Raw genomic sequence first — 20,332 nt, 5'->3', positions numbered from 1 at the left:
GCCGATATGCCGCCACAAATGTGAGAAACTGAAAATGCAGATGTAATTTGTAGCAGAACTCATTATTCTCAAGTATGATTGGTTATCTGTCCGATGTGAACTGGAACCTCAGAACTGTTTCACAAGTATTTTTTAATGTGCATTGTTTTCTTTTGTGTGCATTTTTTTTTTTACAATGTTGATTTACTTAAACATTAAATCATAAAATTAAAAAGAACTTTTCATGATGGAGGGTGGAGGATGAATGTAAGGAAAGAGGCACAGCAGAGGAACAATTTATATTATATTTTCATTTATAAATACACATTTTAAACACATGACTGTAAGAAACTGTGATGTCAGTAACTGAAGTAGATATAAGAAATAGTACACTGATGTGCACATGTGCATGCATCGTAATTCATGCCACCCCTGCATAAGTCCGTGCCCCTCCTGCACCACCCCCCTCAACAAAGTCTGGAAACTCCCCTGAGTAGCAGCACAGTAGTACAGACAGCTAATAAACATGTCTACAGATGTGATTCTGACAACTTGATCAATCAACCAGAGCTGAAAACAACCTGTGAGCAGTTTCACACGTCTTACTAACCCTTGACAAATGAACTACACTTTTTGTTCATGAACGCCACCAGAGGATTTCTTAGAAATGTCACTAAAGTGCAAAGCTGTCCAGTGGAAAGTCAAATCTAAAGTGAGAGCACGGACATACATAAATACAAACTGCATGATGCAACAACAGCTTCACTTCTGTGTTCCTGGTATCTGGAGAGCCGCGGTGCTTTTATTTGTGAGCGTCAGCATGTATTTTAGTGCCCGATGCAGAAGTGAAACTGTTACCAGTCATCTTGAGAAGACAGAAAGAGTTTGACTACCTCAGTCTTAAGCTCTTCAGATCGTCTCTTGTTACGTCGTGGAGGATGTCGTTCAGCGTGTACTCTTCATTCAGTATCTGGAGAAACAAAACGCACAAAATGAGGACGTGGTTGTTAGGTCACCTGCTCTGCAATGCTTTAAACTGTCCTTTTATTTCACGGTTTAATTGTGCTGCAAAGAACATTGGTTTATTTATTTTGTCCTGTGTGATGTCAACCGACAGACAACCTCCAGCTCTGAACGCAGGGACTCACTCTGTCTATGGAGTCCTGGTCAGCACCGTAAAGCCTCAGCCAGCTGGTCAGATCAGGGTCTTCATGTCTCCCTGAAGGTGGACTGCTCTGTCCCTCTGGACCAGCTGATGATGTGGGGACGTCTGCCAGAGAGTTATTGATTCATTTATTGATTTAAAGACAAAAAGAAAGTCAAAATCTCCAAGTGAAGCATTTTTTCACTAGAGGCTGTGATAATAAATTGGCAACTATGTGCGTTCTGTGCATGGTTGTATATTGTTCCTTTACTTTAAAATTGTAATCCTACTACTTATCCCCATTTTTACAAAATGTATCTGAAATCTGATTACGTCTTTACAATACAGTTATCTTTTTTTGTTTCCAGACTACATAACCCCTTAACATGTAATCGTTACTCCCCAAATAAAAAAACTTTGTTCTGCGTTAATTATTTGGCGAGTCTGGTGCAACCTCAGTGAGTTTTGGATATTTCTCTACACTTTTAATTACCCTGTGATTAATTTATTACAGGCCAGCTGTGGATGGAAAGTGAACAACAGCTGGATGTGAAATGTAAAGGCGGGCTGGTCATAGCAGCAGCAGAAGCGGGGCTGGTAAATGAGATTAAAGTAGAGACCTGCGGGTTCAGATCGCAGCCTCAGTAGTCTGATCTCCTGCTCTCTCTCCTCCAGCACTTGTTGCAGGATGGCCTGATACTCCCTCTCCTTCTCCAGCAGCTGTTCCAGCAGCCTGCAGCCAAACAAGTGTGAGGAGTGAGGAGACACGACAGGAAGATTTACTTTTATCTCACCAACGGAAAGTGATGCACGCTGAATGAAATGACGCGACGAACACGAACGCACCTGTTTGTCTCCAGCTTCATCCGGCCCAGCTCCATGCTCACAGACCGCTGTGCATTGTGGGACTCGTGTGAGACGGTGGAGCTGAGCGTGCTCACTCCTGACGTGGCCACCGTGTCGTCGTGCGCGGCGACGGGAGGCGCCCGGCTCTGGTGGGTGGAGTTTCTCTCCGGCTCTGCGTCGTCGTCCACGTCCTCCTGCTCTGCTGGGTCACTTTCTGAGGCCAGACTGAAGTGAGGCCTCAGCTCTGAACACACACACACACACACACACACACACACACACACACACACACACACACACACACACACACGAGAGACATTATACTTTAATGATTTAATGAATGATCAATCAATCAATCGGAGGGATGGATAGGATGCAGTTTGTTTGTGTATGTGTTGTGTTTGTTTGGTAGAAAATTGAGATCTGCAGTATTTTGATTCTGATCAACAAAATAAAAATAATTTTTAGTTGCAAAAAAAAAGAAGAAAAAGTTAAGCAAAAAAGGTGTCTGTTTTCACTTTGATTAATTTTGTCATGAGTATCAGTGAACAGTTTTAATCCATGAATCTACATTACACTTTAGGGATGCATGATATGGTAAAAAAAAAAAGTCATATTGTGATTATTTTGACTGAAATTGCGATTGCGATATGAATATGATTAGTAGGAATGGTTTCATTTTCACTGACAAAAAAAGGATTAAAATCATGATGACATGACATTGGTTGAAAACATGTTTTCGTACATCTGGAGAAGAAGATTTTTAAGCCAGGTCATCTGTGCAACACTACAGTACTTCATTTTATTGCCGGTTCTTCTCACATTTCTCCTTTGCCAAATAGTTGTGGTTTTGTCCTGGTTCTGCGATTTGGATATTGCAGTTTTGATTATTTTGCAATTAACTGTGCAGCCCTATTACATTTGAAAGTTTAATGCTGAATGAAAAACGGCTCAAACTGAACTCTGCTGAGCTGAACTGTCATATTTTATTAGTGATCTAAATTTAGTCGTTGTTGTCCCAGTGTTTGTGTTGTTTGTTTGTCTGTGTTCAGTCACTGTAGTTTTATTTCATGTTTGTAGTGGTTGTTGGTATTCTATTATTCTTCGTTCGTTTCAGTTGCTGTTTAGTGCTTGTCTGTTCTCAGTCACTGTTGTTTTTATTAGTGTTTGTAGTGGTTGTCTGGTTGTCTATGTCTGTTTTACGGTGCTGTGTCTTGTGTTTTATCTCTTAAAACCTGAACCAGGGACAAAGACTGCAGATTAGCTATAGCTAGAAGTCCTCTGCACATTGGATCGGTTGCATTTTTTACTTAAATGTAATAATGCCAACATGCATCATCCCTGACAAATAATAAATAAATTAAATAAATAACCAGGGGGCAGCGGCACAGCCAAATGTTTATATTAAAACTTACTGTGCTCAAACTAAAATGCATAATTTCAGTGACAAGTTACTTTGAAATATCACAACGCCAGTCACCGTCAGCCAGCTAACGTTTACTCGGATGCAGTGACATAAAATGGATCAGATTTTGAGATGAAAAAGTGATGTGGGAGAAACCTGCACCAGCAGAAGCTGAATGCATTAAATCTAGATTATATAATAAATAATGATGGTGATACTGAGCCGAAAGCACAGCCTGTTGAATTTTCTCTCCTTGGTTCATCGTGTTATGTTTTTTTTCTAATTTAATTTGGGAAGGTGGTCCTCAGATTTTTGTTTAAAAATTAGAAGTGGACCTTAATGTACTTCATATAGACAAAATTATGACTTTTACAGATGACACAAGCTACAAATCAATCAATCAATCAAATATCTGCCGTTCAACAAAAAGCTGTGACGACCGCAGCGTTCAGGATAAACTCAAACTTCATCAGGCAGTCACTGCTGCCCTGAGGGACCGGTAATAACTTATTTATGTGCGATCTGCTCGACGCTCAGATGACGTTACCTGGCACCAGGATGGTGATGGCCGTCTGCACGGCTTTGCGGATGATGTTGTCCAGAGCGAACATCCAGTGAGGCTTGATGTTGTGGTTTCGCAGCACTTTGTTCACCTGAGGATGTCACAGAGTTTCACAGTCAGAAACCTTTACTGTATTTAATGCATTTTATATTGTTGGCAGATTTGTTTGTTTGTTTTTGTCTTTTGCTGCACAAAAGGACCTTAAAAGCACCATGCTATGTTTGCTGATAATTTAAAAACCATGGATCCTCTCAGCTGCTTCACTCTTCTTCTTCTACTATCACTTGTTTGCACTGATGACCAACAGGAGGCATCAGAGCTTCGTGTTCTTGCAGAATTATGCAACAGCCCTCACAAATATGAAAACAACCACTTGCTCTGGAGTCATTTCATCTGCATAACTGTGTTTCTGAGGGAGAGAGCACTTCAGCCTTTTCACAGTATGCACAGTTACTCCCGACAGATCCTCCTGTTATCGCCTCACTTAAAGGTTACAAGTATTTTACTGTTATCTGTCTGATCTCTGAGCAGGGCGAGCAGCAACATGGCAGCCTGCTGCTGCTGTCTGCAGCTCATGTAAAATGACAACAATTACAGTGAAGTGTTCAGAGCCCGTGGTTTATGCAGAGGCTAGGAGCACCTCTGCCTGCAAATAAGAGAAAGGATGAAAAACAGGAATACATGAAACAGGTGCAGGAGAGGAGAAGATGATCAGCATGTGAGGAGGACTGCAGCATCAAATAAAGAGGTGAAATGTAGCTGAGATTTCCTTTTCAGGCACGCTGTGTCTAACACTTACAGCATCCTGGAAGCCAAACAGCAAGACCTGCAGCTGACTGATGGCGGTGCTGTCGAAGTCCAGCTCCAGCTTGAGTTGAGACAGCGTGTTGGCGATGATCTTCCTGTCCGCCATGCGAACAAAGTCGGCCAGGCTGACCACGAGGGTGGAGATGTGCTGATGCTTCAGCTTCATTTCTTCAGAGCCCTGGAGGTGACAGGGAGAGGAGGAGATGAGAGGAACGATGAAGGTGCACGGGAGGTACGTCATTGGTATCAGCTTTGAAATGAAATATCACTGTCAGCACGAAATGAATGTTTCTGCTGATTAATTAATTAAATCAATCAATTAATTATGTGCGTGCAACACAAGTATATCTGCTATGAAAGTTTTTTTCTAAAAATCAATTTCAAGCACTTTTCAAGCATTTTCAAGCTGTTCCAGCACCTTACAGCTGTGGTAAATTACATATTTATACACAGAATGTATTTTCTCACTTCTTAGTCACATTAAATCAGATGTTTTTGTGCTATAAATGACCAAAATTACGTTTCATGATTGCATTCTGCAGAAGGGTGATAAATAAAAGGAAAACACAACAAAGTTTCATGTTTCAAAATGTGTCACCTGTCTCTAGACAGACTTGATATCTTAAATAACTTGACTGAACAAACATAAAACAATCACTCAGTCAATTCTCCACAGCAACTTTAAGACTCATTATAATTTCTTTATCTAAAAAAGCTGGTGTTTGCACTGATGGCTCAGTGTCGGTCATGTGAGGAGATCACATGACATCACATTCCTTCAACATGACAAACTGTCCAGTGAATGTGTACATTTTGAAAAACAAGCAGGACCTCCAGGATTTCACAGGATTTTGGGGGGATTGTTGCCGCCTAAAATGCCTGATTTCATGACAGATTTTTCAAGAAACGGTGATGCAATCAAGGGCAAATAAAACCACATTACTTTCTACAAAGAAATGAAAACTTTTTTGGAGCTCAGTCAAAGCAGCTTAAAGTGATAAAACATAAAAGTGCACAGAGCATTTATAAAAGTCAAAAACAATGACAAACCTTGGGTTCTTTTCAGCCCTTGAGAAAAATAAAAAAATTTTTTAATAATAAAACATTGAGTTGGCTCATTGGTATGTTTGATGGAACTCACAGGAAGGTATGATGACTGTTGCAGCGAATTGTTAATTGTTGCGTCTGCAACATTGCAACTTCCTAGAGGGACTGAGGATTGTATTTTACTTCTGAATCTGCCTTGATAAGAAGAGGCATAATAATGTGTTAATTCACTACAGGAGCGACTTGAGTGAGGGTGAGTGTGTGTGAGGGCTTTTATATTCAAAGTGTCTTTGTTGATTTATCTGACTGACTGATGGTGTCCTCTGTAACCAACCTGTGTGAGGGCCTCCATCAGGTTGGCCACCACCTTGTCGCGGTCCTCGGTCAGGATCTGGTGCAGGGTGGCTCGTCTCTCGCTGTCCTTCCGAAGCATAAAGAAGCCTGAGTCCTTCTCATCAGGCGACGGAGGCGCGCTGTGGTCCTCGAAGTTCTCCACGGGAATGCTGAGGAGAAAAGAATAGAAAACATTTTGGAGTCTGATGCATGGACTAGAGAAACTGTTCCCACAGTGGAGTCTGGAGATTGATTGAGTATTGATGGATTAGTATACATTAGAATAGTGGTAGGAATAGATAAGCTTGTTGCTTCTACCTGCTTATTACAAGTGTTTTTTTTTAACACCATGTTTTTATCCCGAACTTCACTGTAGCTTGGAGCCACGTTCACATGCGCACTGTCTGAAAACTAAAAACTGGTCACCATTCACTTCCATTGTTTGGGAGATACTGCCACGCCGTTTTCCTGTGAAACTCCAGCAGTGTTTTGCGGACTAACAAAATAAACCAGACCTTCGATCGGCATGAGTGCGAGTAGATAATGACTGAATTTTCATTTTTCAGTGAACTATCCCTTTAAAACTGCTTTCTTAAACGGGCCCCAGAACTTACACAACATACTAGGAGCATGATCCTCGTAAAAATCAAAACAAACTAAATATGGACACTCAAAGATAAATATCTTTTAATCCGCTGTGGGAAAATAAAGAGTTTCAGGTATGAGCCTGTTTATCTGTGAGTGCCTGTATTTTGTTTGTTTTTAATCATTGATTTACAGCCACGTGTGGCGCTAAAACAGTGTTTGCATTAGAATCACTTCAGCTAAGAGCCTCATATAGACAATCAGCGCAGTATTTATCAGTACAACAGTCGTCAGCTAACGTTATGTAAATCTAAAGTGGATCAAAATGACAGATTATTAATAAAAGACCATCATGGCCCCATTTTAAAAAGGTCCCACTCATTCTACCTGAGAAAGAGCGACCTGGGCCCTTTGACATCCCTCTCGCTGTAGCACTTGACGCTGGGCTTGAAGATGAAGGGGTTGGTGTTGAGGTCGTTGTCAGGGGAGACGGAGCCGTACTCGCTGCTGCTGCTGGTGTCCTCCACCACCACCGGCACCGGCAGGGAGATGCTGCGAAGGTACTCTGAAGGACAAAACGCAAAACCGTCATGTGTGCACTAACAGTCTCGTGCATTGTATCAGCATGGGGGAGGGGGTCGTTTTCTGCACGGGTTGGGAAGCAGGAGCTTTTCTTTTAAAACAAAAAAAAAAGAAAAAAAAAAAAGAGCCAAAGCTTTCAGGAGGGTGAAATAAGCAAATGTGCAGATGGAAAATTGGCTTCCTTTTCAAAAATAAAAAAGAGAAATCAGATAGTACTTTATCATCATGCTGCAGCTCCATCTGATGTATCTGGCAGCAAATTACAGCCATTGTGTATAAATTATGAAACAGCGATTATAAAGACATTCAAGCATTTGGAAAGAAGTCATGTTGTGCAATGTCTATTTTGAGTTCTTGGAAAGGGCAGAGTCGTGCCAGGCAGGTAGCCACCGGCAGAAAAAAAAAAAAAAAAAGAAGAAACTGTAGCTTAGATACTCTTCAGCAAACAGGCAGATGTTTCATGGAACTGACACACAGAGCATAAAGTAGTTCCTCTGGTGTTAAATGTGTCTGAAAGAAGAAGAAGAAGAAGTGTAGCGAGTGGATTAACTCACCTGACCCCGGTGACAGAGCTGCAGGGGGGGAGAGAAACACAAAATACATGTCAGCAGTTAAACTGAGAACCAAACGGAACATGACTTCCATGTAAGAGTGGCAGAACAACATTTCCAAGTATGCACAGAGGCTTTTAATCCCTTTCTAATCTTCTGTCCCGGTGCCAGGGCTCACGATAACATCATCACCGCTGCTGCGCGCCAAGAACTGAGGTGATTGTGAAATCAAGACAATTCAGATTAAAAGGTGCGTTCGGGTTCAGGTGGAACACTTTCTCCATAAAGAGCAGGTAGAGCAGCTGATCCGCTGTTTCTGTAGTGTTCATATGAGGATATCTGGGACACAGCCAACACACATATATATATATATACAGACTTTTAATGACTAAAGTAGCGCTCATAATTTTTATTCATTGTTTGGTCTTTTTTTAATCTATTGTGTCTATCGTTTTTATTTTACTCTGTTACAACCTGCACTTGTTCCGTCTTATTATCGACTTGTCAGTCATCTGTTAAGCACTTTGAGTTGCACTGCCTGTATGACTGGAGCTCCACAACTACAGTTTGATTGATTGACTGAATGTGACTAGTTAATAATTATGTGTAAAACATTGTTTCTACATCTAATGATGCAGTCTGGAGGGTCAATTATAGTATTTAATGCCAGAAGCTGCTTTCCATCCACACTGCAGTAGTTTTTATTGCTTGGTTTAATGTTTACCCTTCAATTAGCAAAATGACTTAAAATACTCCTTCAACGGTTTGGGTAAAATGTTTATTCTCTTTCTTTGCCGAGAATCAGAGGAGAAACAATCTCATGTCTGTTTGGTAAATATGAAGCTGGAGCCAAGAGATGGTTAGCTTAGCACAAAGACTGGAAACAGAGGGAAACAACTAGCCTGGCTCTGTCAAAAGGTCCACCACCACACTGACTGTGAAAGTCACAGTCAGTGTGACAGTGAAAGTTGTCACTTTTCCCGGCCAGGAAACAGTCTGGCACATAAACTCGTACAAATAAGAAACATTTGAACTTTAGAGGAAACTTTAGAGGTGCTTGTAGGAGGATTCTGTTACCTTTTGACAGAGCCAGGCTTGCCTTTTCCTCATGTTTCCTTATCCTAAGCTAATCTAATCATCTCCTGGCTGTGGCTTCAAACTGTGTTTACTACACAGGTATGGGATATCTTCAGAAGCCCTGAGAGGCCTCTGATCTTTAAAACTGTTTTCCTCTCTTGTGTTTATGACTTAAGAACAGGTGGAAACACAGGTTTTGCAAAGGCAATCCTTCTAAGTTCTATAAATGGCAGGTGTTTTTTTTTTGTCAGAATCATGTTTGTTGTTGTAATACTCATTTTGTCCACAAGAGGCTGAAGTGCACCACAACCTCATGTTCTAAATAGAACTTAAAGTGTTCATGTTTTCTTGCAGGTGAGTTTTAATTTCTCCATGCCACACCAACCTGACAGTAATGTTACGTAACAGTATGAATGTTGTGTTTAGAGTGCACAGAGAAGTTAAAACTCACCTGGAAGAAAACATGAATAATTTCACTTCTGTTAAAAATATGGAGTTGTGTTTTTTTTTCTTACCAATGAATAAAAAAACTTTTTTCTGGCATCACACTCTGGTGTATCCCATGTTTTTCCAGACGTTAAAGCACCTACTGGCTAGCAAGAAATACATTGTTACCTTGAATATGAGATTTTTCTGGGTTTGGATTATTGGAAAGTGACTTTAACCTGCAGCATAGTTTTATTTTATACCTTATGTGAACCTCAGGGAACTCAGGTACAACTTATGAAAGCTAACGAGGCCCGAATGAAGAATAAATATGAATCCTTCTCGGCTGAGCTGAACCCACCTGTGAAGCTGCTCTTGCTCTTCTTCTTGCGGCTGGTGACGGTGAGGAACTCGTCTGTGAGCAGGTCGAGGGCGGTGGCACGCCGGTCGGGGTCGGGCTCGAAGCAGCGCAGGATGAAAGCTTTGGCCTCCAGTGACATGGACTCTGGGATCTCTGGGTGGATCTTAAACATGCCCACCTGCACGGGAAGGACATTCAGATCAGAACGGGGGAGCAGAACGAGCCCCGAGCGCACTCCACCTCTGAAAAGCTCTCTGAGGTGACCTGCTCTCGAGGTAAATCATTTGATTCTCTGCGAGGGAGACAACTGAGGTGTGAAGCAAGTTTTCACTCAGTGAGAGTGAGACTGTGCGTCAGGCCCCGCTGTGGCTCGGGGCAGCGGCTGACAGCAATAATGCTCAAAGTTCAAGCACAAGCCTCTCAGGACAATAAGAACTTGTTGAGGAATGTTGACTTAAGATCAGCAGGGAGATGCCCCTCCCTCGAGACATTCCACAAGGATGAGTGAAGAGCAAACAAGGACTGTTTGACTCTTTGGGAAAGATCGACACGCGAAACACACGCTGCAGACACAACATGCGATCCTTACAAATATACAACACACGATGTGGTCGTGCTTCTATTTCCACGAGTTCTGTGATCTTTGTCCAGAAAATGGGAGGAAATCCTGATTTCTGCTGGTATGTTTTGTTTACTAGAAGGCAGGGCTGCACAATTAATCGCAATAATCTCAATTTGGCCGAAAAATCTTAATCTCTAGATGAAAGGAAACATGTTTGTTTGGTAGAGATCCCAAATAATATCACATCATCACAATTTTAGTGCTTTTCTTTCAGTAAAAATGAAAACTGTGATGCAAAACTGATTATTCTCACTAATCATACTGCAATCACAGCTTCAGTCAAAATAATCACAATACTTTTTTTTTTTTTTACCATATCATGCAGCCCTACTGGAAAGTATCTTCAGCGCCGTAACACACGCCTCCTTGGTAGGTGGCGTCTACAGGGAGGTACTGGGTTTTATATCCCCCCAAAATTAAAGATGGAACACACCCCCAAACCTGAGGCAAAGCAGGGAAAAAACGCAGTTGTAAAATTGCCACAGACTAATAAATTTCATTGGTGCTTGAAAGGGCCACAAATGAAGTCACAGCATCCATCCATTGTCTGTAACCTGCAGGCAATTTAAAGTTATCAGTCAACCTATTATGCTGCATGTCTTTGGACTGTGGGAGGAAGCCGAAGAACCCAGAGAGAACCCATGTGGACACGAGGAGAACATGCAAACTCCACACAGAAAGGTCCTGCCCGAGCCACAAACTCCCAAACCCAGAACCTTCTTGCTGTATACGCTATAATATTCATAATATTCAATTTACATGATGAAGCGGCGTGTGTTGCGTTGCTCTTCAGTGTTACTGGCCGAGAACACAGAGTGCTTTAATTAATTGATTTAAAAGCACAAAGTGCACACTTCTGTCCATTAAAACAGTTAATACATTACCTTTGTGGCTCTTCCATCTGAATTAAACATTGTGTGGAAATACTTGAATGAAGAATGCAAAGCGTGCGCTGAGCTCTGAATGAAGGGTCTGATGCGGTGGACTGATGTTTGCCGCCACATTTGTAATCTCAGACAAAACCCCGAAGTAAAAGCCCAAAGCTTCAAGAACAATGGAGTCAAACTTTATCCAAAACACTTCCGGGTTAAGTATTGGCAAAGAAATGCAAGATGCGCCTCATCATCAGTTCATCTATGATCTCACACCAAGCGAGCGAGAGCTTTTTCAGAGCTTTGCTTTATAACTTTGAGTGATCACTGCCCTTTATTAGGCTGATTACATCTGACATCGCGGGCTGTACGGTGCCAGGCTTCTCCTGGAGTTGCCTCTGAATGTAAACACAACATGGAATCTGTCTCAGCTTTAACAGATTCACTTTTAAAGTGTCAAATAACTCTCTTTAATGGATTTTGTTTATGTATAATATGAAGATTGTAAAATCACTTCCATGAGGCTGTTAAGTTAGACAGTGACAGATCACAGGAGATAAAGGCATTTCATCTTTGCAGCTGTGGCAAAGTTCAAGCTGCTGTGCAGTTTATATGATGTTTATTATAATGTTGATTAATGTTGAAATGCTTTTTTACTACCAGATAATAAACTAAAGCAGTCAGGTTTGGAACAGACATTTATCTTTGTTGCATAAAGTTTTGCCTGAAATATGACCAACGTGTTTTGATGGGATGATACCTTAAAAACAAGGGAGAGTGAGCTTCTGTTTAATTTTCAGGAAAAATATGAATTCCTGCTCCTCATCACATTGGATCATCTAACATAACAACCCCAAGTTTTCAACCCAAGTCGGCGCCCATGCCTCCTTCAAAGCCCTTTAATTAAATTACATCTTACGGAAAATTCCACGATGCGGAGGTTGACAGGAGTGTTATAATGCTTTCCAGACGAGCCTTAAACATCTTTACTGTCCTTAATGGGCCCCACATGGCCAAGAACAATATTTCATTGATGTGGAGATCTTTACATCTTCATCCAGAGCAAACACACGGAGTAAACCGAGCGAGTGAGACGCGTGCACGCACAACGTGCAACACAAAGCGTGAGGGAGGGAGCCCGTGTTGGCGCCTCTCTGGTGAGCCACACATGTTTGATTGTATCCAAACAAATGTTCATGCCAAGGTAATATTTGGAGTTTCTACTGAGAGAGATCACATTACAGCACGCAGGTGGCGACACACTGCAGGTGCACAACGGCTGATTCACTGTTTTTGTTTCCATAAAAAGAGGAACCAAGAAGTGCAGACGCCACACTTACAGATTAGTTTGGTGGCTTTGGTCTCCTACTGAATTTAGCAGAGAGGAAGCATCTTTATAAGATCGTACAGAAAGCACTGAATGAACTAAGTTGGATTTTAAAGACTTGCACAGCTCACTGCACCTTCTACTAGTTTGTATGAACAGTAGGTTTGAATATGTCAATAAAACTGTCAGGTTGAGGGTCGACTCCTAATAGTAGTACTCCTAATAATCACATCTGGTGCGATCATGAAGGTCTAGTGGAGAACTGGCTGTACGCAAACAGTACCTTTAATCAGACATTAAATAGAGATGTTTAAAACATAGTGTTCTAACATTGGTTATGTAGGTCATGGTCATGTTTTAATGAAGATGCCGGTGTCATGAGTGAGTGTTTAAAGTAAGTAATTTGTCTTTTATTAAGTTTGCCTCTGCTTTAAATCACTGTAGAGCTGCAAAAATGAATTCATAAATCGACTGTTAAATAATTCAGCAACTATTTTGAGTATTTTTTAAAGGAAAAAAATCAAAACTCTCTGGTTCCAGTTTCTAAAAGTGAACATTTTCTGGTTTCTTCAGTCCTCTCTAACAGTAAACTGAATATCTTGTGTCAAAACAAGACATTTGAGGACTTCATCTTGGACATCTTGGGACATTTATCATCATATCATTTTCTGACTTTTTAACCACTATTTAACCACTGCATCGTCAGTTTGCTCTATGAAGTTCAAGTTCAAGTTTGTTTATTTGTTATTTCCATATAGAAAATATACAGGAATGAAATGTTGTCTTTCACGACCCAAGTTGCTCACACAAAAATACGCAAAAACACAAAATAGACTCGAACACCATATGAGCAACAAAAAGTGCAATTATAAACGGAAAACAGGACCTTTGAATGCTGGCATTTAAAATGCAGCGTGCACACCTGGTATTATAGAGGAATAAAAACAGTGATATATTGTGAATATAGTGGAAAAATGGATAAAAATACTGCAGTGTAACACTTATTGTAAATACACATATATTAGCATGCATTTAAATAGATCTTGAGGTTGAATAAAGAATAAATCATGAATAATTAAAATAAAAAGTAGAAGTTTTTCCCTTGACTTGCTGTTTACAGGCCTGTGCATGTTTTTTATTCATTAGTTTTGTCTTTAAAAAGCAGGCGAGCTTTGACTGACTGTTAATGACTGTTAGCTCACTGGAAGTTGCTGTAACAGCTGACAAGGTTTGTTTGATAACTTTAATTAAAGATCATTTCTGTTTGTGGTTTGCAGATGAGGACAGACAAAATGTTTCGGCTTTTGGAGCGAGCGCACAAATGAGTGATAACGACAGGAAGTTGATGGTAAACTTTAACCTAATATACATGTCAGGGGTTTTCTAAAATATGTAAATGAGGGGAGCAATTATCGTCTCTCAGACATGAAGGCTGACCACATCCTCACTTCTGTTGAGACGGCAGAGCTGCAGCTGTTGCTGAGAAAGACCTTGTCTCTGCAGAAACAGATGTTCACCTGCCTTCTTCAACCCGTTTGCTAAATTTAAACACATCGCCCCGCGGGATGATGGGATCTAGAGCTGCCGGTGCCTCTCACCTTGAACATGGCAGCCTGCGGTTCTCCCAGTTCGTAGAAAGGTGGTTTCCCGGTCGCCATCTCGATGATGGTGCAGCCCAGAGACCAGATGTCCGCTGGCTTACCGTACCCGCGAGGACCCTTGTCTATGATTTCAGGAGCCATGTACTGTAGTGTGCCTGCACAAACAAACATAAATACATCATCAATACATAAACACAAAAACAGATATTTAGATGTTAGTTAGTGCAGATGTCTGTTAGGTGTTCGAGCCAAAATGCTGAGAAATAATTATGGCACTTAGTTAGTATTAGTCAGTATGACTCTGTTTAACTGTATATGTGACAATACCTTTACCTTTACCTGGCTGCTAAGTTATGAGATTTTGATCTGGATGTTCTTTTTTTTTTTTATCAATTTCATGCTGACAGCTTCGGTTATTGCTTCCTTCACGTTTGTCCTTAAAGGAATCGTCCAAGATTTTGGGAACTTATTTGCTCTCAAGTGGCCCCGAGGCAAAGCAGGTTGAGTGTCTCCGCTCTACTGGTTTCCTGGCAACTGCTCCGAGCCGGGAAATAGTCCGAACCGTAACGCCCTGTACAATGGCGAATTGTTGTTTTTACATTTCCGTCTTTGTACAGATTAAACAAACCAGATTCTTGTTAATTAGACTTTAGCTGTTTTCTGTCTTCATGCTAAATTAAGCTAATAGCTTCCTGGAGAGTGACATCAATCTTATGTTCTTACATGTTTTCCAAAAAGTCGAAACTATTCCTTCAAGATGCAATCAGTCAGATCAGTTGTTTCCACTGTTTCCAATCATTATGCTAAGCTAAGCTAACTGGCTGCAGATTCATATTTATCAGACAAACAACAGTGGAAACAATCTTCTCATCTAAACTCTCAACAAGAAAGTAAATCAAAGTTTTTTTCCCCACCTAAAAGTAATTTCCTCTTTCACACCACATAAATAAGTAAATGAATGAATAACTGAGTAAATCATTGACTGTGACTCTGTCTAACTCTATCTAATCTTAATTACATGCAGTCTACACGTGTCAATAGCAGAAATAAAAAGGGCGTCGAGCCAGCTCTCTCTGCTTCAGGCAACATGAATGCATATTTGTTCATTTCGCATTCAGCTGCTCTCTTTGTAAAACTGAAGATGAATTGAACTGCTGCAGATGAACGAGCACCACAGTGTGTCTACAAAACTATTAATAGTTTGCAACTGCGCTGAGCTGAATGAATGTTCAAGGTCAAAAATGTCTCAGGTAAGAGTGACTCACCAGGATGTGAAAGAAACTGATGTAAATGCCAAAAATAGCTTCAATTAAGTCTAATTATAAGTTTCCTCTGTCCCGAGGTGATGACATAGTTCTTACAAATGGCCAATCAGGTTACAGGAGGGTTATCAGGGTTTACAGTCATTGTGTTGTCAAATAATCACAGCTCAGTCCAAAGTAACATGTTCAGCTGCTCATTGAAAGGACTCTTTTGTTCTAATAATAGCCTGCTGGGCAGCTTTCAGATGCTCGTGTACTGAGCTAAAAACAGGCTGGGACACATTTATAGCAGAACTGGGCTATAAAAAGGAGCAGCCCAGTTTCCTGAAAGAGCTCCGCCACGCAGGGTAAGTCCCTGTCTGTTCCAATCAGCTGCCAGATGGTCTTATCCAAGAGGTCAAACTGAGCTGCGATTGGCCGCCACCGTGCCGACATCACACGGGCACAAACCTGCCCGATCTGACCGCAGAGTCGACTTGTGCAACAGCTGGCTTTTCCTCACTGAGGAACTTCAGTGTCATGAAGGAATTCAGCAGGAATTTTTTTGGGCGCATGCACAAGCGGGAAGCAGCCGGTCGGTGGGTCAGGGCGTACCTGTGAACGTCTCGGTGCAGGGGTTGATCCCCGCCAACCTCTTGGACGTGCCGAAGTCGGATATCTTCAGGACGCCGCTGTAGGTGTTGATGAGAACATTATCACCCTGCGGAGTGAGAAGACATCTGTGAGAACAGCGCACACCCATTCCCTCGCTGAAACACCCTGGGACCCACTTTTATAACGGCTCCAGTTCCAGATGTGCGCTCCCGCTTCATTCACTCCACTGACGTTTCAGAAAATCCCCACACAAAAAGTTTTAAGCCTGGAACCAAGCCAACAAACTACAAGATGAATCATGATCATAAGAAAATAGATTCAGAGCAAAAAAAAGTGACTGCAAAATGGAAAAAAGACGATGGCACAAGACTGTGAACATCATTAACACTGCCTAAGTCCCGCCCCTTGTTTGCTCTGTGCTCCAAAGACAGTTGAGCACATCTCTGTAAGCGCTCTCCCTTCCTGTTTCCTGTACTCAGACGTCCTGTGTGTGTAGCTGTGGGCTTGTTTACGGTGAAAAGAACACCGCGTTTTGAAGATGGTTAAGGGACGTTACTGACGAACCTGTAAAAGTGACAAATATTTACATCTAAAGTTACTTAGCAAAATGCAAGCTAACTAGCTAGCTAATCTACATCAACCATTCTCTAGCACAGACTTATGAATTTTTTGATCCATGGAGTTTTTATAGTTGTACTTGGACGGTTGTGATATTACAGCTCATGATCTAAACCCTCCATTCAGAACAAAAATGGGATTTTCACCTCCAGAACCTCACTGCTGAGCTCTGTTAAGATGAGAGGTGAAAATCCTCGAAAGTGACAAACAGCATGGCACACGGCGTGGGAGGAGGAGGAGGAGGGCGACATCCCGGCCAAAACAAGGTGATTAACATTTACGCGCCGTTAATGACGCTTATATGACCGCGTTGTTAAATCAGGTGGACGTACGGGCGAAGAGTCTGCCGGGGCCTAATGACTGTGTGTGACGGAGGCGTTATCAGTGTTGGTTTGTCATAACTGAGATAAAACAGGGAGGGGATTTTACAAAAGAAAAAAAGAGGGAAGTCAGGATTACTGCTGTGCAGAGAGAAAAGGCCGTGAGCAGCCGGGACGTTGTTGGAATGCTTTCACAGAAAATCTAATTTACTGAGCATAGAGTTCTCAGACTGCAAACAAACGGAGAAGGACTCAACTCAAACCTTTAAAATCCTGCAATCCTTGAATAATTCATCTTGTTTCTTACTTTATATTATTTACAGTGTTTCTGTCTGTGCAAGTCTGTGTTTGTGGTTTGGGACTTATAGTTGCGTTTTCTTGTAATTATTCTCTTCTTCTGTGCATGTTCCCTGTTGCTTATGCATCTGAAATCAAAGCAGACAGACTTTACTTGTAATCATACATGCAAAAAAAATAAAATTTCTTTGCCTTACAACGCTACCCTGGCAATGCCGGATCTCTCAGTTCATTTCCAAAAGGTGCAGACTAAAACGCTTCTGCACGCAACTGGATTAAACGGCGACGTAGCGCTGAGCGACACATGCAACTTGCTTGGTCTTTTTGCAGTTGAAATTAAGCTGCAATAAGGCAGTGACGCCACGAAGACGATAAAGAAACAGAAAAATAACTGCTGGGTCACCTTGATGTCTCTGTGTGCGATCTGGTTGTCGTGCAGATATTTGAGTCCCTCCAGGATCTGCCGCGTGTAGAAGCCGATGGTGGACTCGTTGTTTTTCAGAGGGCCCCACTTGGACCTCAGCAGCGCAGACAGACTCCCTGGACGCCGGCGGGGGGGACAAAGTACAACAACGATCAATACGCTCAATCAAACCCGAGATTAGCAGCACAGCTCTGATCAGTCAGTGTGTCAGAGAGTCTGCGGTGGTTTCCTTTTACCTCAACACTCGCAAACTGTATTATTGCCAGTAAAATATATCTTTATTCAGACAAAGATAAAAGGTGAAGGAAAAATGCAGGTTTGATTTAGATGATTGAGATGCTTGATAATTAAAACATGCTGCACAAACGTCTCGGTGAGCATCAAGTTCCTTTTTTAATTTAATTTCATGCTCTCTAGTTTGAATTAAATTTAATTTCTTCCTCTTCATAAGAACGTAACAGCAACAGTAGCTCTCACCTCCAGGCACCTGCTCCATGAAGATCTTAATGAAGCCGTTCTCGCTGATGGATCCGAGGTACTGGACGATGTTCTTGTGCTTTAAGTGCTTGTGAAGAGCGATCTCCTCGTGCAGCGGCTGAGAGTACCTGTATTTAGAAACACAAGACGGAAAAAAACTCCACGTTACAGATGCTTTAGAACAACAAATGAGCATGAGATAGTTTATTTACCAGAAAACAGCTGAAAAGCTGAAAAAGTAAGTGCACTGGCTGTCCTGCTGATACAGCATTAAAGGGGTTTATTGTCTCAACATGTACAGATGTTTACATTTTTACGAGATTTTACAGGCTCTAATTTAAAGTTTCCTGCTGAGTCACTTAATCTGATTCTTTTGTTGATGATCAAAGGTCCCAATTTTCATTCACGATTTATTGAAAAATTAAATTCTACACACTTGTGGTATATTGTCATCATTATGTCTTTGAAAATAACACCCAGATGAAAAATAATGAAACTACAAATTACATGACATTACTTACTACATCACTTACAATAAATTAATCTGCATGACTATTAAAATAAAGCTAAAACAAAGTATAAAGCTGCTAAAACCCACAGAAACTAAATTCAAACTTTATAAAAAAAATTAATTAAAAACAAAAATGTAGATTAGGGTTGCAGCTAAACAAGTCTTTTCATTATCAGTTAAACTACAGATTATTTTCTTGGTTAAATGATTCATCAGTTGGTCAATAAAACATCAGCAAATGTCAAAAAATGACCATCATTGTTTCCCAGTTCCCGTCTTCAAAAAGTGTTGTCTTGTCAGAAACCTAAAAATATTCAGTTCACTATAATAAAAGGCTCAGAAAATTTGAAAATATTCACATCTTGGAGGTGAAACCAGTTAATATTTTCTTTTCTGTTTATAAAACATTTCTTCTGCTCAAAACTAAACTACATTGGTAACCCTATAATGTCAGACTAAAATGATCTGAATTAATATTTCCTCCTTCTTCCTTTTAACCGGCAAACACTCACTGTAACTCTGCCTAGAAAAATGCAAAAACTGGCTCTGATTTCATGGAGAATCCGACCCGGTGACAGCATCAGGAACAACTCTATAGAAATAGCTGATCTTCTTGCTATGTAGGTCATATACAGGCATCAATATTAAGTTGAGGCTGTTTCATAACGGTTAAAAACTCCTTTTAGTAGCTTAAAATTGGAAAAAAAGAAAATAATTCCATTCCAATTTGTTACTTTTTCGTATTAATAGTCTTTACTGTGTTACTGAGTGAATAATTAATAATTAGGGAACTGTAAAAGGATGGATTATCACTACAATAACCTGATAATAAGGTTTGAATGAAGAGAGAAAGGTTATGAAGAGTTCATTGTGTCTTTTCCTTAAGGTGCTGTGAAAATAAACAGAATAAATATAGATGACTTGTCAAAAGCCAAAAGAATAAACCAGAAAAACAGTCTTGGTAACATGCCTACCAGCAGTTTCTCCTCACATTCAGCTCTCTGCATGAATCACACCCTGCCTCCCTCTCTCCCCCCCCGCCCCTCTCCCCCCCTCTCTCTATCTGCCTGTCTAGAGATTTCAATCCACTTCTGAATTATTTACCCAAATTCTCCACATTCTCCACCGCCGAGCGCCCTGCTGACTCACTGACGTGATTAGCGGAACGACGTGCGGCAGTGGAACCGTCTCGTCTGTGAGAGGGTCTGCCGATTTTTAAGGGGAGAGGGTGGAGGGAATTCAAGGCGGGGACCTCGCCCTCACAGCCCTCCACCAACCCGTCGCTCGAGCGGATACCAGCCCACTGAACGGCGGGAGCCTCCGGGGACTCCGCTGATCTGTGCTCACGCTCTCAGTCGGTGGGAAGCAGCACTTTTCTTAATGATGCTCAACAGAGGAGGAGGCATTAGCAGCAGAGACACCTGTTTATATTCAGGCGGTAATGTAATCTTTGCACGGGATAATAAATACAAGGCTTGCACGGATTTCTAGGAAGTAAAGTATAACCTAAGGGGGGCTTTAAATCAAAGGACTTTAAACTATTCTGAGCATGAATGTGTTGAACTAATTCCATGTTAATCTGCCACTTAGATTACGAAACATCTCGTGTGCAAACATGACGCTTCGGTCTGACGGCAAAGGTCAGCGGGTCAACAAGAACATCAGGATTCATCCTCTGGGGAGCAGGAGCATTCATACAAAA

At 41.2% G+C, this 20,332-nt stretch overlaps 1 protein-coding gene across 1 annotated transcript in view; it reads right to left on the bottom strand.

The window, feature by feature from the left end:
• Nucleotides 1-20,332, bottom strand: part of map3k5 (mitogen-activated protein kinase kinase kinase 5) — a 104,846-nt gene that overhangs the window by 2,738 nt on the left and 81,776 nt on the right. The window contains exons 16-29 of the mRNA XM_084738256.1: nucleotides 18,120-18,247; nucleotides 17,622-17,758; nucleotides 15,984-16,089; nucleotides 14,125-14,282; nucleotides 9,706-9,883; nucleotides 7,845-7,862; nucleotides 7,096-7,273; nucleotides 6,125-6,293; nucleotides 4,736-4,921; nucleotides 3,922-4,027; nucleotides 1,970-2,213; nucleotides 1,744-1,856; nucleotides 1,128-1,249; nucleotides 873-949 (exon numbers count right to left, since the gene is read on the bottom strand). Coding sequence (XP_084594382.1) covers nucleotides 873-949; nucleotides 1,128-1,249; nucleotides 1,744-1,856; nucleotides 1,970-2,213; nucleotides 3,922-4,027; nucleotides 4,736-4,921; nucleotides 6,125-6,293; nucleotides 7,096-7,273; nucleotides 7,845-7,862; nucleotides 9,706-9,883; nucleotides 14,125-14,282; nucleotides 15,984-16,089; nucleotides 17,622-17,758; nucleotides 18,120-18,247 — 1,920 coding nt within the window. The remainder of the gene's footprint in view (nucleotides 1-872; nucleotides 950-1,127; nucleotides 1,250-1,743; nucleotides 1,857-1,969; nucleotides 2,214-3,921; nucleotides 4,028-4,735; nucleotides 4,922-6,124; nucleotides 6,294-7,095; nucleotides 7,274-7,844; nucleotides 7,863-9,705; nucleotides 9,884-14,124; nucleotides 14,283-15,983; nucleotides 16,090-17,621; nucleotides 17,759-18,119; nucleotides 18,248-20,332) is intronic.

The sequence above is a fragment of the Lutjanus erythropterus genome, chromosome 15, assembly GCF_056507025.1.
Source record: "Lutjanus erythropterus isolate fLutEry1 chromosome 15, fLutEry1.hap2, whole genome shotgun sequence".
Taxonomy (NCBI): Eukaryota; Metazoa; Chordata; class Actinopteri; order Lutjaniformes; family Lutjanidae; genus Lutjanus; species Lutjanus erythropterus.
The sequence above is the reverse complement of the archived record's forward strand: the minus strand, read 5'-3'. Positions and strand labels throughout refer to the sequence as shown.